Source organism: Saimiri boliviensis, chromosome 19 (genome assembly GCF_048565385.1).
Source record: "Saimiri boliviensis isolate mSaiBol1 chromosome 19, mSaiBol1.pri, whole genome shotgun sequence".
NCBI lineage: Eukaryota > Metazoa > Chordata > Mammalia > Primates > Cebidae > Saimiri > Saimiri boliviensis.
The window spans coordinates 19,335,864-19,356,710 of record NC_133467.1 but is presented as its reverse complement, the minus strand read 5'-3'; the positions used below and the strand labels follow the sequence as shown (position 1 = coordinate 19,356,710).

Here is a 20,847-nt window from a genome sequence, read left to right as displayed (position 1 = left end):
AAAAAAAAAAAAAAAAAAAAAAAAAGTAGAAACAAAATGACTAATTCTGTACAGACTGTAAGACATTCTTACATTAATAAAGCCATTACAGTATTTGCTTTCTAATTCTCTGCAGATCATAAGACATTCTTACATTAATAAAGGCATTACAATATTTGCTTTTAGTAAGGGAAAGTTCTTTCTTCGATTTAAAAGTAAAAAACCTCCTTTAACAGTTATGCCTTAAATTTTACAAGAGGTTAGAGCATTCCTAAAATACTAGGTAAGTAGTCCAGGTGCGGTGGCTCATGCCTGTAATCCAAGCACTTTGGGAACCCGAGGTGGGTGAATCATGAGGTCAAGAGATGGAGACCATCCAGGCCAACATGGTGAAACCCTGTCTCTACTATAGTCCCAGCTACTCTGGAGGCTTGGGTGGGAGAATCGCTTGAACCCGGGAGGCAGAGGTTGCAGTGAGCCAAGATTGGGACACTGTACTTCATCCTGATGACAGAGTAAGATTTTGTCTCAAAAAAAGAAAAGAAAAACAAAAAACAAAAAAATTAGGTAAGTCTACAATATTTATAGTATAAGCATGTGACCTCAACCACCCACCAAAATGTCAGGCTAACCGTACGGTATCTTTTATATCGTACTCTAATTCTTCGATGTTTGAGTTCCAACTATAAAATAATGAGACTCATTTCCCTGTGATATAACTTGTAAGCTCAGTCTTATTACCTTTCATTTTAGCTTTTCTGCAAGTAGATGGATTAATCTGTAAAGTTAGAAAGCAGCATCTGATCTGTCTTTCTATATCTAGAAGCATGTAGTACAGTGTTGAGCAAAATCAAGACTTTTTTTTTTAAGATATATTTTCTCTCTGTCACCCAGGCTGGAGTGCAGTGACATGATTTCCTCTCACTGCAACCTCTGCCTCCCAGTTTTAAGCAATTCTCCTGCCTCAGCCTCTCAAGTAGCTGGGGTTACAGGCGTGCGGCACCATGCCCAGCTAATTTTTGTATTTTTGGTAGAGACGGGTTTTCCCTATGTTGGTCAGGCTGGTCTCGAACCCCTGACCTCAAGCAATCCATCCACCACGGCCTCCCAAAGTGCTGGGATTACAGGCATGAGCCACCATGCTCGGCCCAGAATCAAGACTTGAATGAAACAAAGATGCAGTTTGTGCCAGATTTGACAGTACCACAATGGCACTATTACTGTCACCTGTATTTTGACCTGTTTGTTGGGGCTTAGGAACTTGCAAAACTATTGAAGGTTCATCTCTTTAAAAATAGTCTGTCAGGCAAAGAATAGCTAGAGAATTGGGTTTTGCTCTCCTAGTCAAGAAGGGCATGGATCCTTTGCTACTTACTGATGTGTCTGTGTCTTAGTGAACCAAACAGGCAAGTGATCTGACAGGAATGTCTTTGCAGTGTTTGACTAACTCTCTTTCTATTGTTGATACATCCTCAGTTCTTTTTGTCTTTCTAAACCCTAACCCAGATAAACACAATGTATTTTTTACACATTTTCTCCTCATCCACATGACTTCCTGGAAAGAATGAAAAAAACTACTAGTTATTGAGCACCTATCATGTGCTAGGCACTAGGAGAGATTCCTTTGTATGCATTAATTTATTAAATTTTCAGAGCAGCTTTGCCAGCTTCTGTATGTTGCCATACAGAAGTCCCAAATTTTTGTCTTTTTGAAATAGGGTCTTGCTCTGTCATGTAGGCTGGAGTGCAGTGACACAGTAGTGGCTCACTGCAGCCTCAGTCTTTCAGGCTCAAGTGATCCTCTCACTTCAGCCTCCTGGATAGCTGAGACTACAGGTGTGTGCCACCATGCCTAATTATTATTATTATTGTAGAGATGAGGTTTTGCCATATTGCTCTGGCTGATCTGAGTTCCTGGGCTCAAGCCATCTACCTCCCTTGGCTTCCCAAAGTGCTGGGATTATAGGTGTGAGCTACTGTGCTTGGCCTCAGCCCCAAGTTCTAACCACTCTTTTGAGTTAGTCATTGCTGAGTTTCTCCCATGTGTATGCATACCGCATGTGTTAATAAAGTTCTGTTTATGTTTCTCTTGTTAACTTCTGTTTTCTCAGACTTATTGGCAGGGCCCCAGTGAGAGAACCTAGCAGGATAGAGGGAATAAGTTTTTTTCCTCTGTAGGGGATTCATCTAAAAGAAATGAGAGAAATCATGTATTATTAACTTGTTAAATCAGAGGAGTTTCTATTATTCCATTTTATGGACTATTTTATAACTCAAAAATTTTTTTCTGTACAGTGTTCTGTTGGGTGCATGCCTATAATCCCAGGTACTCGGTAGGCTATCCCTTGAGCTCAGGAGTTCAAGATCAGTCTGGGCAACATAGCAAGACCCCGTTTCAAAAGAATAGTGTTCTAGTTATTGTTCTGTGATTTATTACTGAATCTCAACAACAATAAAAAAATTATTTGGAATTCGAGGAGCAAGAGGAGTAAAAGCTCACTGAAATGAGTGACTCTTTTAGGGCTTAATAATACCTGGAATCTTTTTTCATTTCACCAAGTAGTGTTCTAGAAGAATCATTTTACTTGATATTGATGAACATCCTAGTTTGAAAGAATAACCTGAAAATAGGACCAGGGCAGAAATGATGGAAATTTTGAGTGCAAGGATTTTTGAGGGGAAGCATAAAGGAATCATGAGGGATTTTTGATGGGGAAACTGAAATACATGACCACTTGCAGTGCCTTGTACACAGCATTTTGTTAAATGTACCTAAATGTTTTCACTGGAACTTGATTTGCTGATTAAGATATCATTTAATGCATAGTATGTGTAATTTTAATTTCTTTTTGTGAGCATCAGAGCCAAACCATACAGTTCCAAAATCATTTGATTAATTTTTACTTATTTTTACTGGAATCTTTTTGGGCAAATTCTCTTTCTGGTTTACATAAGAAAAAATGTTTCTGCTAGTATTTTTTGAGATCAGGTTAGTTGAATGGAAACATCTTCCCTACCCTTTAAAAAGTCAACCAGAAAAGAATCCTATAAGCTAAGAAGTCACTGAATTCTTCATTCACATTTAAGAGCAGTTCAGAATATTTCCTTGTTCTTAAATGTGAAATGTCTATGGCAGTGCTGTGCGTAGCAGTAGCACAGTCCTATCAAACAAAATTTAATGCTGAATACTAGTATGTATACAAGGTTAAAATGGAGCTGAGGGTGTGTGTGTGTGTGGAGGATGTGTGTGTGTGTGGAGGGTGTATATGTGTGTCTGATGTGTGTGTATGTATAGTGTGTATGGTGTTGGGTATGTGTGTGTGTGTGGTGTGTGGGATGTGTGTGTAGGGTGTGTGTGTGTGTGTGGTGTGTCTATGGGTGTGTGTGGTGTATGGGTGTGTATATGTGGAGTGTGGGTATGGGGGGGTATGGGGAATTGTGTGGGGGGTGTGGGGAGGTGTGAGGGGCTCTTTGTGTGTGGGTGCGTGGTGTATTTATGGGGGTGTGGTATGGGTGTATGTGTGTGTATATGTGTGTGTGTGGTGTATAGTGGGGGTGCGGGTGTGTAAGGAGGTATGGGGAATGTGTGTGGGGTGTGCAGGGAGGTGTGAGGGGCTCTGTGTGTGGGTTCGTGGTATGTTTGTGGGGGTGTGGTGTGTGTGTGTGTGTGTGTGTGTGTGTGTGTGTGTATGTGTGTGGATGTGTGTGTGTGGTGTGTGTTCAGGGATAGAATAGGAAAGGCTCGAAACCTCTTCTGTCTTATGGTCTCTCTCTTCCAGCTGAACCTATCTCCATTCTAGGCAGCACCTCAAACATTTACTCCAAAACTTCAGGGACCTGAAATTTATTTGTATATATGTAATATTCTATGCTCATTATCATTTTACATTAAAAGCTTCACTTTGTATAGTTTTTTATTTTTGTTTTTAGAGATGGGTTCCACTATGTCGCGCAGGCTGGAGTTTGGTGGCTGTTCACAGGCAGGAATGTAGCACACTACAGCCTGGAACTCCTGAGCTCAAAGGATCCTCCCACCTCAGCCACCTGAGTAGCTGGGATTGCAAGCACATGCTACGGTGCCTAGCTCTACTTTATATAGTTTATTTAAAAATCATTTTTGGAAGAAATAAAAGGCTTGACAACATCATATAAATATTTCACTTAAAATAACTTGTTAAATAATATTTTAAATGTTAAATTTTTTAAAAGGTTTGTTTTTCTGAGATTTTGGAAAACAAAACAAATAATATATTGTTAAAGGAGGCAGAATTTCCCTTTCTATTTCTTTAAGCTCCTTTTCTTTTTTTTTTAAGTTCATTTTCTAATTAATCTATTTCTTCAGGCCTGCAAACATACATCAATAAATATGTTTCTATTTGGTTATTTGTAGATATGTAATTCTTGTCAGAGTAGAAAACTAAGACTCAAAAAACTCTGGCTCTCTTAGCCCTGTTTCTGTTTGTACCATACTGTAATTTGTATGGAGAAACTGGCCTGGTACTTAAGAGACCAGCTACAGAACTGCAGAATGAAGATGCTGAATATGTATTAGTTAATTGTTAGCATAGCGTTAAGAGACTGTCCCTACAGTGATCTTGTCATTTTGCCTTCATTTGGCTACAACTGATTATTCATATCAAATAATATAACACATTTGCATTAAGATTGTAAAATTTTGAACTATGGGTAATTTTTATATTATTACTGGGGAAGGATTAATTTGACCAGAGATTATCGGGACAATGTTTTCAACTATTAGCTGAGGATTTATCAAGGTCTGTGGCATACAAAAGTTATTTTTGCTTTGAGAATCTCAACTTTAATAGTTCTTTAAATGTATACTCTTAATATTATGTTGTAGGTTTTATGACTTATCATGTTGCATGTTTATAAAAGTCTTTCTTTTAATTGTGGCCAGCCTTCCCAGCATCCTGAAATACTTCTTGTATTTGCATTGCAAAAAGTCATTATTACTGCGTAAACTCTTCAACTTGAGGGTGTGTCATTTCTTGGATGTTTGGTCTTTGACCCTTCTGTTCATACTCTTGTCATTTTACCCTAATACCTCTCTTCTGTAGCAGTTTCAGTCATCCAGTAAGGATGGGAACATCCCATTTTAAATACAAGTATAAGATCTGTTCTTGTTGTTAGAAAGCAAGAGTGAATAAAGGTCAGCCTTTCAGATAACTGGCTGTCTGATTTTTTTTCCTGTGAGCATCACATGTTAGGAAAAGCTAGTTCATCTCTCTGTGGCTTTAGTATTCAACAGCATAAGCTGTCAGACTAACAGTGATTGAAGGTAGACTGGGAGGGGGAAGCGCATCTGTCCAATGGCTCGCCATTGGCTTCTTATTACAGCATTCTCCCCTGAGACACACTCTGCATGCTCATTCACCTACCTCCTCCTCTTCCCTCCCCTTCCTTTCCTACCCCTTCATTACTGATTCACAGCGAGAGGCAGCAGCAGCAGCAGTAGCAGCAGCAGCAGCAGCAACAGCGCTGCTTGTCACGAATCGAGGATTGCAATGAGCTCATCCTTTTCTCCTTGCAGCTTCACAACTGCCCTGGCTTCCTGGCTACTGCTGCTGCTGTCTTCTCACACACAGACACACACACACCCTTTCTCGCACACACAGACACACACTCACACATTCTCACATGCTAGACCCTTCTAAGCAGCTTGTCCGTTTTTACACATGTATCTGAACTCTCCTGCATCACTCTTGGCCATTTTCTCGCATTCGATTGCTTCTGCCGTTTTTTATTTAGATCAGTACTTGATTTCATTTTCATTTTCCAGCCTACTTTGGGGTTCTCGCAGTGGATAATTTAGCCAAAATGTTTTTCTTGTGGAGACATTAGCTGACAATTCCCACCACAGACTGGCTTGTACGTCCTCCCAGGGAGACCTAAACCTGGCTCCCCTCCCACCGCAGTTCTTAAAATTGTGGATAAGAGATCCATCTTTCTCACTCTGGATACCTACTTAGTGCTCATGGAAGAAGGGGTGCCCTGCCCAGCCCCAGCTGCTAAGCTCACACCTCCTGTCAAAAAGTCCCAGGACATGCACGACGAGAGGAGCAAGCTGGTGAATGAGTATGCGTGTCGAGTGCTGGAACTTCTGGGGATGGGGCATCGTCTGTTTGTGCCTCGGCTTCTGGCGGTGAGACTGTTTTTCATTGAACTTCATTTGTAGGGAATCTGCTGTCCTCTGTGAAAATTCCTTGTGTCTCTGAAGAGAGGCTTGTGGTCTCTGGTTTTCGTCTCCTTCTCCCCATTCTGCCGAGAAGGAAGTGCTGAGTGGCCACTGCTGTGCAGCTCATTTCAGCCTAGTCCACGCCACTCCTTAATTGGTTAGAGGAGATCATGGCTCTTTTCTCAGAGCCCAGGGTCACATTAGTGGCATTATCTCTGTGGCAGCAAAAAAATGGTTTTCTGACTGGCTAGGCTCAGCAATGAAGCAGAATACCCAAGTGTTTGATGGAGGCATTCTGTTATTTCTATCTCCAAAGGGTTAAATTTTACAACAGACATAGCAACTTATCTAGACTGCGTGTGGTTTGCTCTCTAACCTCCCCATTTGATTGCCAATTTGATTGTTGTTTTGTTTTGTTTTTTTTTTTTTTTTTGATAGAGAATTTTACCACGCAAAAAATACTTTGGTAGGAAATTATAGGTTTCTCTCCTACAGTGATTGAACTGTGTATCTGTGAAACAGCTTAAAGCTGCTGGCTTCTGTGCTGTAAATCTGGGAAGTCTGACTTGCTTGTTATTTGATTTCCTGAATAAGAAAGAAATCACCCTTCCTCATTTCCTACCAAGGGTTAAAATTAAATACCCACAATCGCTGTTGCAGACTTGAGAACTATACCTAGCAACTATTCTGTAAGGTAATTGGTTTACAGTAGTCCTATACCATTATGTGGTAATGGAATAAGAATAATTTAGCCTTGACTATTTTATAGAATGGAGTTTAATACCATTTTGGACTGTTACCTCATTATGGTTCTCTCTATTCAAGTCTTTTCAGTATATTATTTATGTGACTGAATTTAACTCTTCTCTCTCACAGAGCTCCCTTCAATATAGTTCATCTCTGTTTATGCTTATCTTTACAGTTACTAGATCAGTCTACATGTATGCATTTACATGCAAACATAATTTCTTCTGTGCAATCATAACAGACATGTTAGGTAGTCATGTACATAAGGTATTTCCCATCCTAAGGAAAGTCTATTCGCCATTGCAAAACAAAGTTTGATGCCATGACTAACATACAATTATAGGGGGATTATTTTTGAAAAATATAGTTCCCTTGTCATTTAAAGAATAAATAAAAAGAGCTGAAAACATGTTTTTTAACGTCCAGGTGAGGTCATTGTTTCCCTGAACACCATCTTTTTCTTAATAAAGGAGAAAACAGGATTTATGATTCTATTAGAAAGGAGTTTTTTTGTCTTTTTAAGTGAAATAAGCATTTTATTTCAGGAGTTTTGATAAATGCTAAACTATATTTCAAAAAATTATTTACATCTCTGAAGAATTAGGCTTGGTCCAATATATTTCTGCATCCTGAAGACTACTCAACTTTGTGACTCAAAGGCTTCCACTGGTAACTTTCCAGTAATTTGGTGCCACCTCTCTTTGGCATTTACATTTTCAGTGTTTTGAAGGAAAACATAATTAAGGAAGACATAATTAAGAATATTTTGCATATTCAACTCCACATTAGGGATGAATTTAAACTGCCTGTAGTCTGAAAAAATTAATTAGCAATAAAATCCACAGGGAGTTGGGTTCTCATATCTGTGTGTTGCAATTGTACCAAGTCTGTTTGGTTGCCAGATTAGGCATCTCTCAGGTGGTCTTGAGACCTTACTTAGGCTCTAACAATTACAGCCTAAGTAATAATGCCACTTGTATTATGTGTGAAAAGCATATGCTGATTTATCTGTGGGGCCATCTGGAAATCTCTGGCTTTGTTTTACACAGTTGAACTTGAAAAATTATTAGTAAGACCAGGGTGCTCTACATTTTGGGAAATTACAAGTTCTTTAATTAACAATATGGCTGTGAGTTGGGATCTGCTATTCAATGAGTTACTTCTCAAAGTTTAGCCTGTGTACTGGGGGAAGTCGTTCAGCCGTGTGTTATTGAACTGGGTGATGATGTGGGGTCAATGACTGATCTGCACAGGGCAGTCCTAAGAGGAATCCTGCCACATGCATTATTGCAATCTTTTCATTTCTAGTCAAGAGGAAGCACCAAAGTTGAAAATGTTTCTTTATCTTTTTAGTCATGTTTTAAACACAAATGCTTGTAGGTTAAACACGTACAAGTACTTTATTTTACTTTAAGATCTCTCTAATATTTTTATTATAAAACAAGTCATTTTTTAAACAATTAAATAAATGAAGATTTTCCAAGACAGTGTTGCGGATTTGGGCTCAGAACCAAATTCATGGAACAAATTTGCCTTATTATTTATTGATCCCTGATTCACAGAGGGATCATCAAACTACTAGAGCTCTAGGCTTCTATAACCTTCAGTTGGAAGAAGGTTACTGATTGAATAGAGGATGTATGTTTGGAATTTTTGCTTATTGCCCTTCAAAGGTACACTCAGTAAAGGATAGTTCCCCTTTAATAAATCAGGTGCAAGCACGTCATTTTAGATATTACCACAAGGCCTAAATTCTAGGCGTAGATTCACCAAATGTGTTTTTCTTTTGTGAAATTAAAATACTGAAACAGGAGATGCAGATATTCTAGACATCAGCTAAGCAGTATATCCCTTTTCTAAGCCTGTGCTTCCAAATGATTCTCAGACCTCCAGAAATTTTTAGTTGAATACAAATTCTGTTAGATACCATAACCAAAGGAAAAACAAGCCATTTACGGTAAAAATAGTGAAGATAAAAAAGAAAATCACATTTAGAATTTTTTTTTTCAAATAGTTCCCTAAAAGAATTAAACCTAGAGGCCGGGCGCGGTGGCTCAGCCTGTAATCCCAGCACTTTGGGAGGCCGAGGCGGGTGGATCACGAGGTCAAGAGATCGAGACCGTCCTGGTCAACATGGTGAAACCCCGTCTCTACTAAAAATACAAAAAATTAGCTGGGCATGGTGGCGTGTGCCTGTGATCCCAGCTACTCAGGAGGCTGAGGCAGGAGAATTGCCTGAACCCAGGAGGCGGAGGTTGCGGTGAGCCGAGATCGCTCCATTGCACTCCAGCCTGGGTAACAAGAGTGAAACTCTGTCTCAAAAAAAAAAAAAAAAAAAGAATTAAACCTAGAATCTGCTGCTTATTCGAGGCCCTTAAAGAAATATTTATCATCAAAGAATAGTGAGAAGTTTGTAATAGAAGCATCTGGAGCTAATACTCAAACGGTGGAATTATTTCCACCCACCCTGCCTCTTTCAAAAAAAAAATTAGGGCAGGCATGAGCCGCCACTGATTGGGATTCCAGCACATTGGGAGCCTGAGGCACATGGATCACCTGAGGTCAGGAGTTCAAGACCAGACTGGCCAATATGGTTTTTACTCATCTCTACTAAAAATTAGCCGTGTGTGATAGCAGGTGCCTGTAGCCCCAGCTACTCTGGGAGGCTGAGGCAGGAGAATCACTTGAACCCAGGAGGCAGAAGTTGCAATAAGCCAAGACATACCACTGCACTCCAGCCTGGGTGACAGAACAAGATTCTGTCTCAAAAAAGAAAACAACAACAACAAAAACACCTTAAAATGTGATACTCTTGCACTGAATTTTTCAGTGGGAAAAACACATTCAAAATGGTATCAGCAGTGTGACCAGAGTCCATATTCTGTAAATGTGTGATATTTGGAGAAGGAGGAGAAACTGATTTTGCTCATGTTCAAAATCTCCCCTTTCCCACTCCCCCCCCCATATATATATATACATTTTTTTTGAGACAGGGTCTCAGACACCCAGACTGGAGTGCAGTGGTGTGACTTTGGCTCATTGCAACCTCTGCCTCCCAGGTTCAAGCAATCCTCCCACCTCAGCCTCCTGAGTAGCTGGGACTACAGGTGCCCACTACCATGCCTGGCTGATTTTTGTATTTTTTGTACAGATGAGGTTTCACCATGTTGCCAAGGCTGGTCTCAAACTCCTGAGCTCAAGCGATCTCTTCAGCTTCACCTTCCAAAGTGCTGAGCTACCATGCCCAGCCTCCTCTGGAGTTTTAATTTTTGCTGCTATATGACATGAGTTATCAGATCATTATATATTAAAATTAATGTTAGCTAGAGTTTGAATACAGCTACTCATTTTCCACAGTGAATCGAAAGAGAGTTGATTATACATAGGCAAATGATTTAGCTGTCCCTTTTAGTAGCCATTTTAAGGTTTCATTTTGATCAAATTTCTTATGCTGATAAATTGCATCCTAATCTTGTTTGTTTTTAAATTTGTAGACTTTCTTAAAACATTGATTTTAAGGAAAGATGAAAGAGCAGAGGAGAATATGTCTTCTCTTTTTTACGTCTGTTGTTAACAGCTCCAAGGATTGCTCATTAAAGAGAGATTACAACTTATAACAGAATTCAAAAACCCAAATGCATAAGTTTCTATGTATACTTCTGATACCCCCAACAAATCTAAAATCCATTTTTACATCAAAATAAGTGCTAAATCTATTCCATAATTTCCATTGTATACATCTTGACTTTTGAATACCAGATATGCTTGAAGTGGAGCCTTAATAAATTCATGGAACAAATTTGTGTCAGTATCTATTATGTGCCAGGCAATTTGCTTAATTTATATTACTGGGGTAAGTGCAAAGGATACTTATATTAACATCCTACTTACCTTTCCCTCTAGATATTTATTCCTACCTACTTGAAAGGAAAAAGAAGTAGGACTTGTTTAAATGACTTTACTTTTATCTTTTTATATAATTCTATTCAAATGAAGAAAGAAGTAATGTCACTTTTGAAATGTAATTGGTAAACATAGTTCATATTATTATTTAAAAGGATTTGTCAGAAAGCTCAGTGAGCAAAAGATAGTTGTTTAGGAGAGCCAATAACTTCAAAAAGTTATCCTTTATTAGTTCTTATTTTATTTATTTATTTATTTGGAGGGAGACAAATTCTCACTCTGTTGCCCAGGCCAGAGTGCAGCGGTGTGATCTCAGCTTACTGCAGCCTCCACCCTCTGGGTTCATGCAGTTCTCCTGCCTCAGCCTCCCAAGTAGCTGGGACTACAGACATATACCACCACACCCAGCTAATTCTTGTATTCTAGTAGAAACAGGGTTTCATCATGTTGGTCAGGCTAGTCTTGAATTCCTGACCTCAAGTGATATACCTGCCTTGCCTTCTCAACGTGCTGGGATTATAAGTGTGAACCACCGTGCCTGGCCTATTAGTTCTTGTTTAAAAGCTGGTAGAGTTATTTTCTTTATTTTCCAAGGGAAGAAAATGTGCCTTTGCTTATTCAAATTGTCTAAATCCTATCCATATGATCTTCTAGCTAACATTACTTAACTAATGTTGGGAAAGGAGTTGCATTTTCATTATTTTACTCATCCTTCACTATTGTTCTGAGCAATTTAGAAAAACTCTAAGAATTTCCCAGTTGAGGCCGGGCGAGGTGGCTCATGTCTGTAATCCAAGCACTCTGGGAGGCCAAGGTGGGCGGATCACCTGAGGTCGGGAGTTCAAGACCAGCCTGACCAACATGGTGAAACCCCATCTTTAAAATAAAAAATAAATAAATTAGTAAAAGAAAAAAAGAACTTCCCAGTTGAAGAACACAGCCTTTCCAGCTTAAATTAGTTTTTCTAGCCCGATGGGATTTTATACAGTGAGCACAGATGTATAATTATAAACCAGAAGCCAGTACAACCTATTTTGGATACTTGATTTGGTTTTCAAAGTGTTAGTCTGCCTTTTAGGAGTACATTTTTAAAGCGCAGGTCTTATCATCACAAGATCATGTGTTAAGCCTCTTCATTGTCAGGGTAAGGGTTTAGAATTCATACAATTATAAACTTAATTATAAGCACTAATTATCTACATAGCCAGCTCATTAATAATTCGTGTGCATGCAGGCGTGGTAGCTCACTCCTGTAATCTTAGCTACTAGGGAGTCTGAGGCAGGAGAATGGCTTGAGGCCAGGAGTTAAAAACCAATCTGGGCAACACAGCAAGATCCCATCTCTAAAACAAATTTGCCAGGTGTGGTGGTGCATGCCTGTAGTCCAAGCTACTAGGAAGGCTAAGGCAAGAGGATTGCTTAAGCCCAGGGGTTTGAGGCTCTGGTGAGCTATGATTGTGCTACCACACTCCGGCCTGAGTGACAGAGCAAGACCCTGTCTCTAAAAAGGTAACAACAGTAGGCCAGGTCTGGTGGCTCATGCCTGTAATCCAAGCACTTTGAGGCCAAGGCGGGCGGATCACCTGAGGTCAGGAGTTCAAGACCAACCTGACCAACATGGTGAAACCCCGTCTTTAAATAAATAAATAAAAAGAGCTCCTCCTGCCTTGTCCTCTCAAAGTGCTGGAATTACAGGCTTGAGTTATGGCATCCAGCCTAATGTTTTTATAAAATAAAAAGAAAGTAAAATATTATTTAAAAAAAAAAGAATAACAATAATAATAACAATCACTAGTAGTAGCAGTACTAGGATGGTGAGAACTGATCCTGGAGCCCTGATTGGAGCCATGCTTTATCTTCATAAACAGCACTGCTACTTATATTTTAGACTAATAACATTACATTAATGCTTGGCATTCGTAACGCTTATTTATTTATTTATTTTGAGACAGGATCTCACTCTGTCGCCCAGGCTGGAGTGCAGTGATGCAATTTCAACTCACTGTAACCTCTGCCTCCTGGGTTCAAGCAATCCTCCTGCCTCAGTCTCCAGAGTAGCTGTTATTATAGGCATCCACCACTATGCCCAGCTAATTTTTGCATTTTTAGTAGATACAGGGTTTCACCATGTTGACCAGGCTGGTCTAGAACTCCTGACCTCAAAATGATCCACCTGCCTTAGCCTCCCAAAGTGCTGGGATTACAGGTGTCAGCCACCATGCCCAGCCTGTGAAGCATATATATTTAACAAAATAATATGTACAGGATGATTCAAATTTTGTTAAATATGTGTAAAATATGTATGTAATGATAGGGGAAAGGACTATAAGTAATATAATAAAATATTAATTATGTTTATCTCAGTAGTCAGACCTTATATGAGGCTTTTAAAAAAATTTTCTTTTGGGCCATGAATATATAATCAAGAAAAAATTTATGACCCCACTATGTAGACATACACATATACATTACGAATTTATGAATTATGATCAAAAAAGTATTCTTTTTTTTTTTTTTGAGATGGAATCTTGCTCTGTGGCCCAGACTAGAGTGCGGTGGCATGATCTGGCTTATTGCAAACTCTGTCTCCTGGATTCAAGCAATTCTTCTGCCTCAGCCTCATAAGTAGCTGGAACTACAGGCGTGTGCCATTACACCTGGCTAATTTTTTGTATTTTTAGTAGACACAGATTTCACCATGTTGGCCAGGCTGGTCTCGAACTCCTAGCCTCAAATGATCCACCCGCCTTGGCCTCCCAAAGAGCTGGAATTACAGGCATGAACCCACCTTGCCCAGCCCAAAAAAGTATTCTTAAAAAAACAACAAAAAAAACCTTTTGATAAGTTCTTAGTGAAATATCCAAATCTTTGCAGGACAAGAAGTGTCTCTACCTTGATTATAGAGGGAAAATCCTCTTAGATACAGTTGTCAGAAAATGGAGAGTTATCTCTGTAAACTTATAATCTGCTTATAGCATTACAAAGACATTTGAGGTGATACTTAATGATTATGGAAGTCTCTTGAAGATAGAAAGTTGGAGGAAAAACCCATCAGAATCAAAGTAGGCCTAACTACAGGTTGTCTTTTAGAATACTGGCAAGCACAATTTTTGTTTATGTGTTTTTTGCTTACTGGCATTTTTGTTTTCCTTCACAATGAAACTAGCTGTATTGCAGCCCATAGAATATAAGTTCTTCCAATTTAGACTGCCCATTTTATGGAATTAAAAATGTCAGTGAGTCCAGGCACAGTGGTTCACATCTGTAATTCCAACACTTTGGGAGGCCTGGGTGGGAGGACTGCTTAAGGCCAAGAGTTTGAGACCAGCTGTGCAACATAGTGAGACCCCCATCTCTACCAAAAAAAAAAAAAACAACAAAAAACGTAAAACATAGCTGGCATGGTGGCACACACATGTAGTCCTAGCTACTCAGGAGTCTAAGGTGGGAGGGTCTCTTGAGCCCAGGAGTTCCAGGCTGCAGTGAGCTATGATTTCACCAACACACTTCGGCCCTGGTCAACAAATCGAGGCCCTGTCTCAGAAAAATAAAAGTCAGTGAGAATAAGGTACTGCTTTTAGCCACTAAGATACCTATTTGTGAGCATATTTGAACAACACAGAGATATACTATCACCCCTTATATTTCTTTTGGAGTTGAAAACATGCATTCATATGCCTTAAATTATTTCATTCTCAGATACTTGTTTTGTTGTTGTTGTTGTTGTTGTTGTTGTTGTTTTGTTTTGAGACAGAGTTTCACTCTTGTTACCCTGGCTGAAATGCAGTAATGCAATCTTGGCTCACTGCAACCTCCACATCTTGGGTTCAAGTGATTCTCCTGCCTTAGCTTCCCAAGTAGCTGGGACTACAGGCATGCGCCACCATGCCCGACTAATTTTTAAAAATATTTTTAGTAGAAATGGAGTTTCACCATGTTGGTCAGGCTGGTCCTGAACCCCTGACCTCAAGTGATCCACCCGCCTCAGCCTCCCAAAGTGCTGGGATTACAGGTGTGAGCCACCATACCTGGCCTCAGTCTCAAATACTTGTGACTGAAGATATTCCCATTTTTAAAACAAGAAAACTTACGTAGCACTACGAGTTTGCCAAAGTTGAAATTAAAATGAATTTATTCCGTCCTTTGCAATCTTGAGTACCTTTAATGTATCAAGTATTTCAGAGGCCAAGGTTAAAGAATTGAGTAAGATGGAATTTTCACACCTTAGTATACTTGAGCCTCCTTACCCCATAGTAGCCAGATCTCTTCTCTTCTTGAGCTTAACGCAGCTGGGCAAGCCATGTGATTTGCAGCAATATCAATACCAACAGTGTCTAGGAAAGGACAGTCACAGGGAACTCAGGCTTCTGGTTTCCAGAGATTCAACCTGACTTGGTCTTCAGCCCCACCCTGGTGGGAACTCCATTGCTGGACCCTCCCTGAGAGTATCTGCCTCTCCCAAGCAGCATCTCTTCCTGCATGGCCATCCCTGCCTGACCAGAGATCCAGTGTGTAAGAATGTAGGATTCCTCATTCTTGATCCCAGTTTATCTGCTTTTGTATGTGCTAAAAGGCTGGATTTGAAATTAGGTGTTGGCAATATTAGAAAATTAGGTAACTGGCCGGGCGCGGTGGCTCAAGCCTGTAATCCCAGCACTTTGGGAGGCCGAGGCGGGTGGATCACGAGGTCAAGAGATCGAGACCATTCTGGTCAACATGGTGAAACCCTGTCTCTACTAAAAATACAAAACATTAGCTGGGTATGGTGGCGCGTGCCTGTAATCCCAGCTACTCAGGAGGCTGAGGCAGGAGAATTGCTTGAACCCAGGAGGCGGAGGTGGCGGTGAGCCGAGATCGCGCCATTGCACTCCAGCCTGGGTAACAAGAGCGAAACTCCGTCTCAAAAAAAAAAAAAAAAAAAAAAAAGAAAATTAGGTAACTGTGCTACTGCCTGCAGGGAAGAGATTGCCCGTCACCATTTTGGGGCCTCTGTTTCCAGGTAAACAGAGGTTAATTGTACTGAAAATAGAAGAGGTGCCTTCAGAGGACTTTCAGTAGTGAAGAAAGGGTTAATCCTGTTTCTCTACAAACCTTGGAAACAGTTTGTCTGGAATTGTCCAAACCATTACCACAGAGCTGATCATCAGAACTGATATTACATGTGAAAAAGGAAGTCTAGAGATGTGTGGTATGTTTGATAGAATTGGTGGCTGGATGCTTTCCCCCATAATTCAGCAGTTGATATTTTAGTTAGAGAGGCTGTCTTTCAGACTGAAGTTGTTTCCAGTAACTGCCTTTTCCAACTAAGTTAAGATGAGTTGAGAGCATGCTAAGCATTCTCTCCACCACCTATTGCCATCACATCTATATATTTATGAGGAAAGAGAAATCTGAGATGTACTGGAGTTTTTTGGTTTTTATTACCACTGTTAGCCAAGCTCTATTTTTTTATTACTAATTTGTGGACCCTTGTAAAGCTGCCTGATATGAATATGTTCTTGTCTTTCACATTTCTGTTTAAAGGGCAGGGGAGAAGGGTAGCAAAAGAGAGATGAAAGTAGATTTCATTCATTTATTCTGTTAAAAATTTTAATTGAATACCACCTATATTCTGGGGCATTTGTTCTTGTTGCTGTGGATATAGCAGTGAAAAAGACATGCAAAGAGGGGAAGGAGAACAGATGTAAAACTGGAAAGTGAATTGGTGGGGATTGGGCTGGGAGGAAGAATTTAAGTGCTCGGAGAAGGTCTCAGATCTTACATTTGAGCTAAAATGTGGATTACAAGAAGTTGCTAGGATTGGACTACATGTCTTGCTAGTCATGATAATGACTTGGACTGGGGTGGTGATGACAAAAACTCAGACCCTGTTACAAGCAGGAATTTCTCTGGCTTCCTGCATACTTTTTCAATGCAGTCTTTAGAGTTAATCAGCTTTACATTCTAATTTAAATTTAAATAAAGTAATATTTTGACATAGCATATAGTTATGTGATTTCTGGGTGCCTTTTTTTTTTTTTTAAATTGTTGAAGCTTTTGACTATTAAGTACTAACTGTAAAACATCTAATTTCTTTTTGGCTTACTTCTGTGTACTCATCCACCTAAATCTATAATATGTATCACAGTGTTTGCCAAAGTTCTTTACAGCTGTTTATTAAAATATTTATTGTCTTTCTTATTACAAAAGCATTATATAGAAAGTAAAACAAAATATAATGAAAAAAATAACCTGTACCACACCTGTAATCCCAGCACTTTGGGAGGCTGAGGTGGGAAGATAGCCTGAGCCCAGGAGTTATCAGCTTGGGCAACAGAGTGAGACCCCTATCTCTATTTAAAAAAAAAAAAATGTGTAAGTAGCTGGGCATGGTGATAGGTGCCTATAGTCCCAACTACTCAGGAGGCTGAGGTAGGAGGATCACTTGAGCCTGGGAGGTTGAGGTTGCAGGGAGCCATGATTGTACTATGCACTCCAGCCTGGGCAACAGAGGGAGACCCTGTCTCAGAAAAAGTAAAAAATAAATAAAAACCTATGATTTTGCTATACAGATAAACATTTGATTTTCTCTTTAGTCTTTTCTTCTGTGCACAGATATATTTATTTCCAAGTGTTTTTTTATTTTTTGAAGAACTAAATTTGGTAAACAGTAGTTTTCTTAAGAAGTCAGTAGTTAGATGGTTTGTTTCATTTACTTTTTCATAGCATTCTTCAAGGTATGGGATCAATTTCCTGTTCTTTTCATTTGAACTGCTGCTGTCATTAGTTGAAAAGCCATCTTCCCATTAGATGTTTATTGTATAACTCTGATGTATTTTGATTGCATTTTCTATGTCTTCAGCCAGCTTTGCAGTAATATCCTTAAAATGTTCATTGAGCTGAAGTTACAGATTAGTCCTGGAGTTCAATTTCTTTTCCCTTTTTGGCCTTATTATTTTCTCAGAGCTATAGCTTGGCAAACTTTGCCAAAAACCACCTTTCTAATTTTCAGGTAATATAAATTCAATATGTTTGTTAATTAAATCTTAGATTGCTTCTATGATTTATGGTGATTTATTTCAGCTTATAACAATATTGTCTAGATATTGAAGTGTTAGAAATATTTTCTTAAAATGTTTGGAACGAACTTAGATCTTAACTATAAAAGTATATTCAGAAAAATATAGTTTTTTTGTAATGTATTTGTCCCAAAAGCAGACTAAGATGTAATGATGATTCTTGATGATTATTTTGCAGACCTCAAAGGAAGACCTTCTGCAGGCTGATTTTGAAGGTGCTTTAAAGTTCTTTAGAGTTCAGCTTCCAAAGAGATACAGGGCAGAGGAAAATGCAAGAAGACTGATGGAGCAGGCTTGCAATATTAAAGTAAGACACATGAGTTTTTATATAATAAAGGTAAAATATAAATGCAGAATAATATGGCAAATTGGCTGGGCGCGGTGGCTCACGCCTGTAATCCTGTAATCCTGGCAAATTGGCCAAGGCGGGTGGATCACAAGGTAAGGAGTTCAACACTAGCCTGACCAACATGGTAAAACCCCGTCTCTACTAAAAATACAAAAAATTAGCCGGGCAGGGTGGTGCGTGCCTGTAATCCCAGCTATTCCGGAGGCTGAGGGAGGAGAATCTCTTGAACCTGGGAGACGGAGGTTGCGGAGCTGAGACCGTGCCATTGCATGCCAGCCTAGGCAACAGCACAAGACTGTCTCAAAAAAAAAAAATTAATATGGCAAATTATGTAACATGTTTTTTTTATATGTTGCAGCGTTTGATTATGTTTAAGGTTAGATTGTGTATTAACTGGTTTCTCCCAGACATTTTTGTCAGGCTGATATGTATAAAGTAGCTGTGCCTTCTTGTGGGACTTACACGGAAAGTTGGCAGGCTCAGATTATAACAATACGAAGACAAACATTTATCTCATAGGTGGGGCTCTAGAGTGGGCTGCTGTGATAGTGGTTTCCATGGAAGCAGACTTAGTATTTAGCTTTTGCCATCTGTTTAAGATTATTTAGGACAAAGCAAGAAAAGCTTGCTTAGGCAGTGCTATCATTTCTCTAAGGGACTTGGAAAGTTTGAGTCTTGATCTGCCCATTCCCATCCCACACATGCCAAATATCCATGATACGCTGGTCCATGTCACATGTCTGATAAAACTGAACAAATTTTATAAATCAATTTGAAATTGAAAACTCTTTTCAGAAAGTTGTAGTATTAAGGTGCGAGAGCACTCTTAAAATATTTGAAACCAATTGACCGATGTTAATTCTTATACCTCTGGAATGTACCAGGGGATCTTTTTACCTAACCATAATAGAAATATAAATTGTTTTCCTAAACAGAGATCCTGGTCTTAGGGACTTTACATTCTTGCAGAAGGAAACAGACAGCAAGCAACATAATAAATTCTTTATTTAATATGTTAGAAGGCAATAAACAGCTAGGGAAAAAAGAAAAAGTAGGGGAAGATAAAGGGAGACTGGATTGGTGGGGAGCAAAGCTTAGGGTTATTATTAAGGTAGTCAGTGTGGACCCCACTGAGTCCGTGAAGGAGATGAGAGATTAGTCATGAAGATGTCCTGGGGAAAAGCTTTCTAGGCAGAGGTAATAGCCAGTTGAGGCCCAGAGACTGGCTCATGCCTGGGAAGGATTGAGGAACAGGAAGAAGGCCAGTGCAGCTGGAGTGAAGTGAATGAAACGGGAGTGGTAGGAACGGAAAATGTAGGCTCTTGTAAGCATTTAGGCTTTACTTTGAGTGAAACAAGGAGCTCTTGCAGGGTTTTTGGTGGAGCAGTGATATGATCTGTCTGAGGTTTTTAGAGGATCCCAATGGCTATTTTGTTGAAAACAACCATAGGAAGGTAAAAGAAGTAGGGACATCAGACAAGAGATTTTGGAGTAATCCTCTTCAGAGATGATGATAGACTGAACCAGGTGACAGCAGTAGAGAAAGAGATGGAGATGGAGTAGAGATGGAGCTGGTTGGAAGCTGGGGATATTTTGAAAGAGAACCAATAAGGTTTCATGATATATTAAATGTGAGTGTGAGAAGAAAGAGTTAAAATGATTGCACAGATTTTGAACTGAGCAACTAGGAGATAAGCGTTGCCATCAGCTTATTAGGCGTGTTACTTAAAAGTTACTTTGACATGGACTTCTTTTAGGCACCACAGTCACTGTGACATTTTTGTGTATAACACAATTGTTTTGAATTTTAACCTGTTTTAAAGCAAATTATAAATGTTAAAAAGTACAGTTCAACTTTGAAAGTAAGTAACTGGGAAGAAAAAGATTATTTTGTCTTTCAAGTGAGCATTATATTCTAAGAGATCATTTTCCAAAGCTATCATAAGAAAGATGGACTTCTGAAGTTTTCATTCTGAAATGCAAACTCTTTAAAGCCTTCACGACTGATTGTTTTATTTGGCCAAAGTCTAAGCCACATTTATTTGTAACTTTGAAAGTATATTCTAGTGGGCATGGTGCCTTTCACTGAATTTTGTGGGTGGTAATTTTGAAAGGTAGGCTTCAGCCAATTGATTATTCTGGAGATGCCAGAGAGAAGTATTATAAATTGGGTCAATACTGTAGGAATCCTTTAAGATAAAATATTCATTTCTAAGAATAAGTACAGGTAAGGTGAAAAGTTAAATGTTTTCAAGGGAAATCTCATAGCATTGGCAAGTCACTGAAGACAGAAAAACCCAGGAAAACAATTGAAAAACATTAAATGTGTAGAGAAAAATTTTTTTCTCCAGTATAATTTATGAAGTTACTGGAGGTGGCTAGTTGTCAGTCCAGAAACATGCGATCTGAGAGCTGGAGAAACATAAAATGTTAGAAATCAAGTTCAAAATATAATCCAAATGGACTATTCCTGGAAGAGAAGTGCTGGGTACAACTGGAATAAATTTTTTGGACATGAATAGGTAAATATGAATATTTTTAAAGCTTTTAATAAGGTTTCAGTAATTTAAATTTTTTTTTTTGCTTACCTCATCATGTAGTCCTCTATAACCAGG

The 20,847-nt window shown here is 39.1% G+C and overlaps 1 protein-coding gene across 10 annotated transcripts in view; it reads left to right on the top strand.

The window, feature by feature from the left end:
* Positions 1-20,847, top strand: part of RABGAP1L (RAB GTPase activating protein 1 like) — a 709,048-nt gene that overhangs the window by 516,477 nt on the left and 171,724 nt on the right. For 9 of the 10 annotated variants that reach the window (XM_074390018.1, XM_010336102.3, XM_074390015.1 and 6 more), the window contains one exon: positions 18,062-18,190. In XM_074390018.1, coding sequence (XP_074246119.1) covers positions 18,062-18,190 — 129 coding nt within the window. Of the gene's footprint in view, positions 1-4,392; positions 6,143-18,061; positions 18,191-20,847 lie in introns of those variants that run through there. The other variant, XM_010336104.3, reaches the window with a different exon arrangement.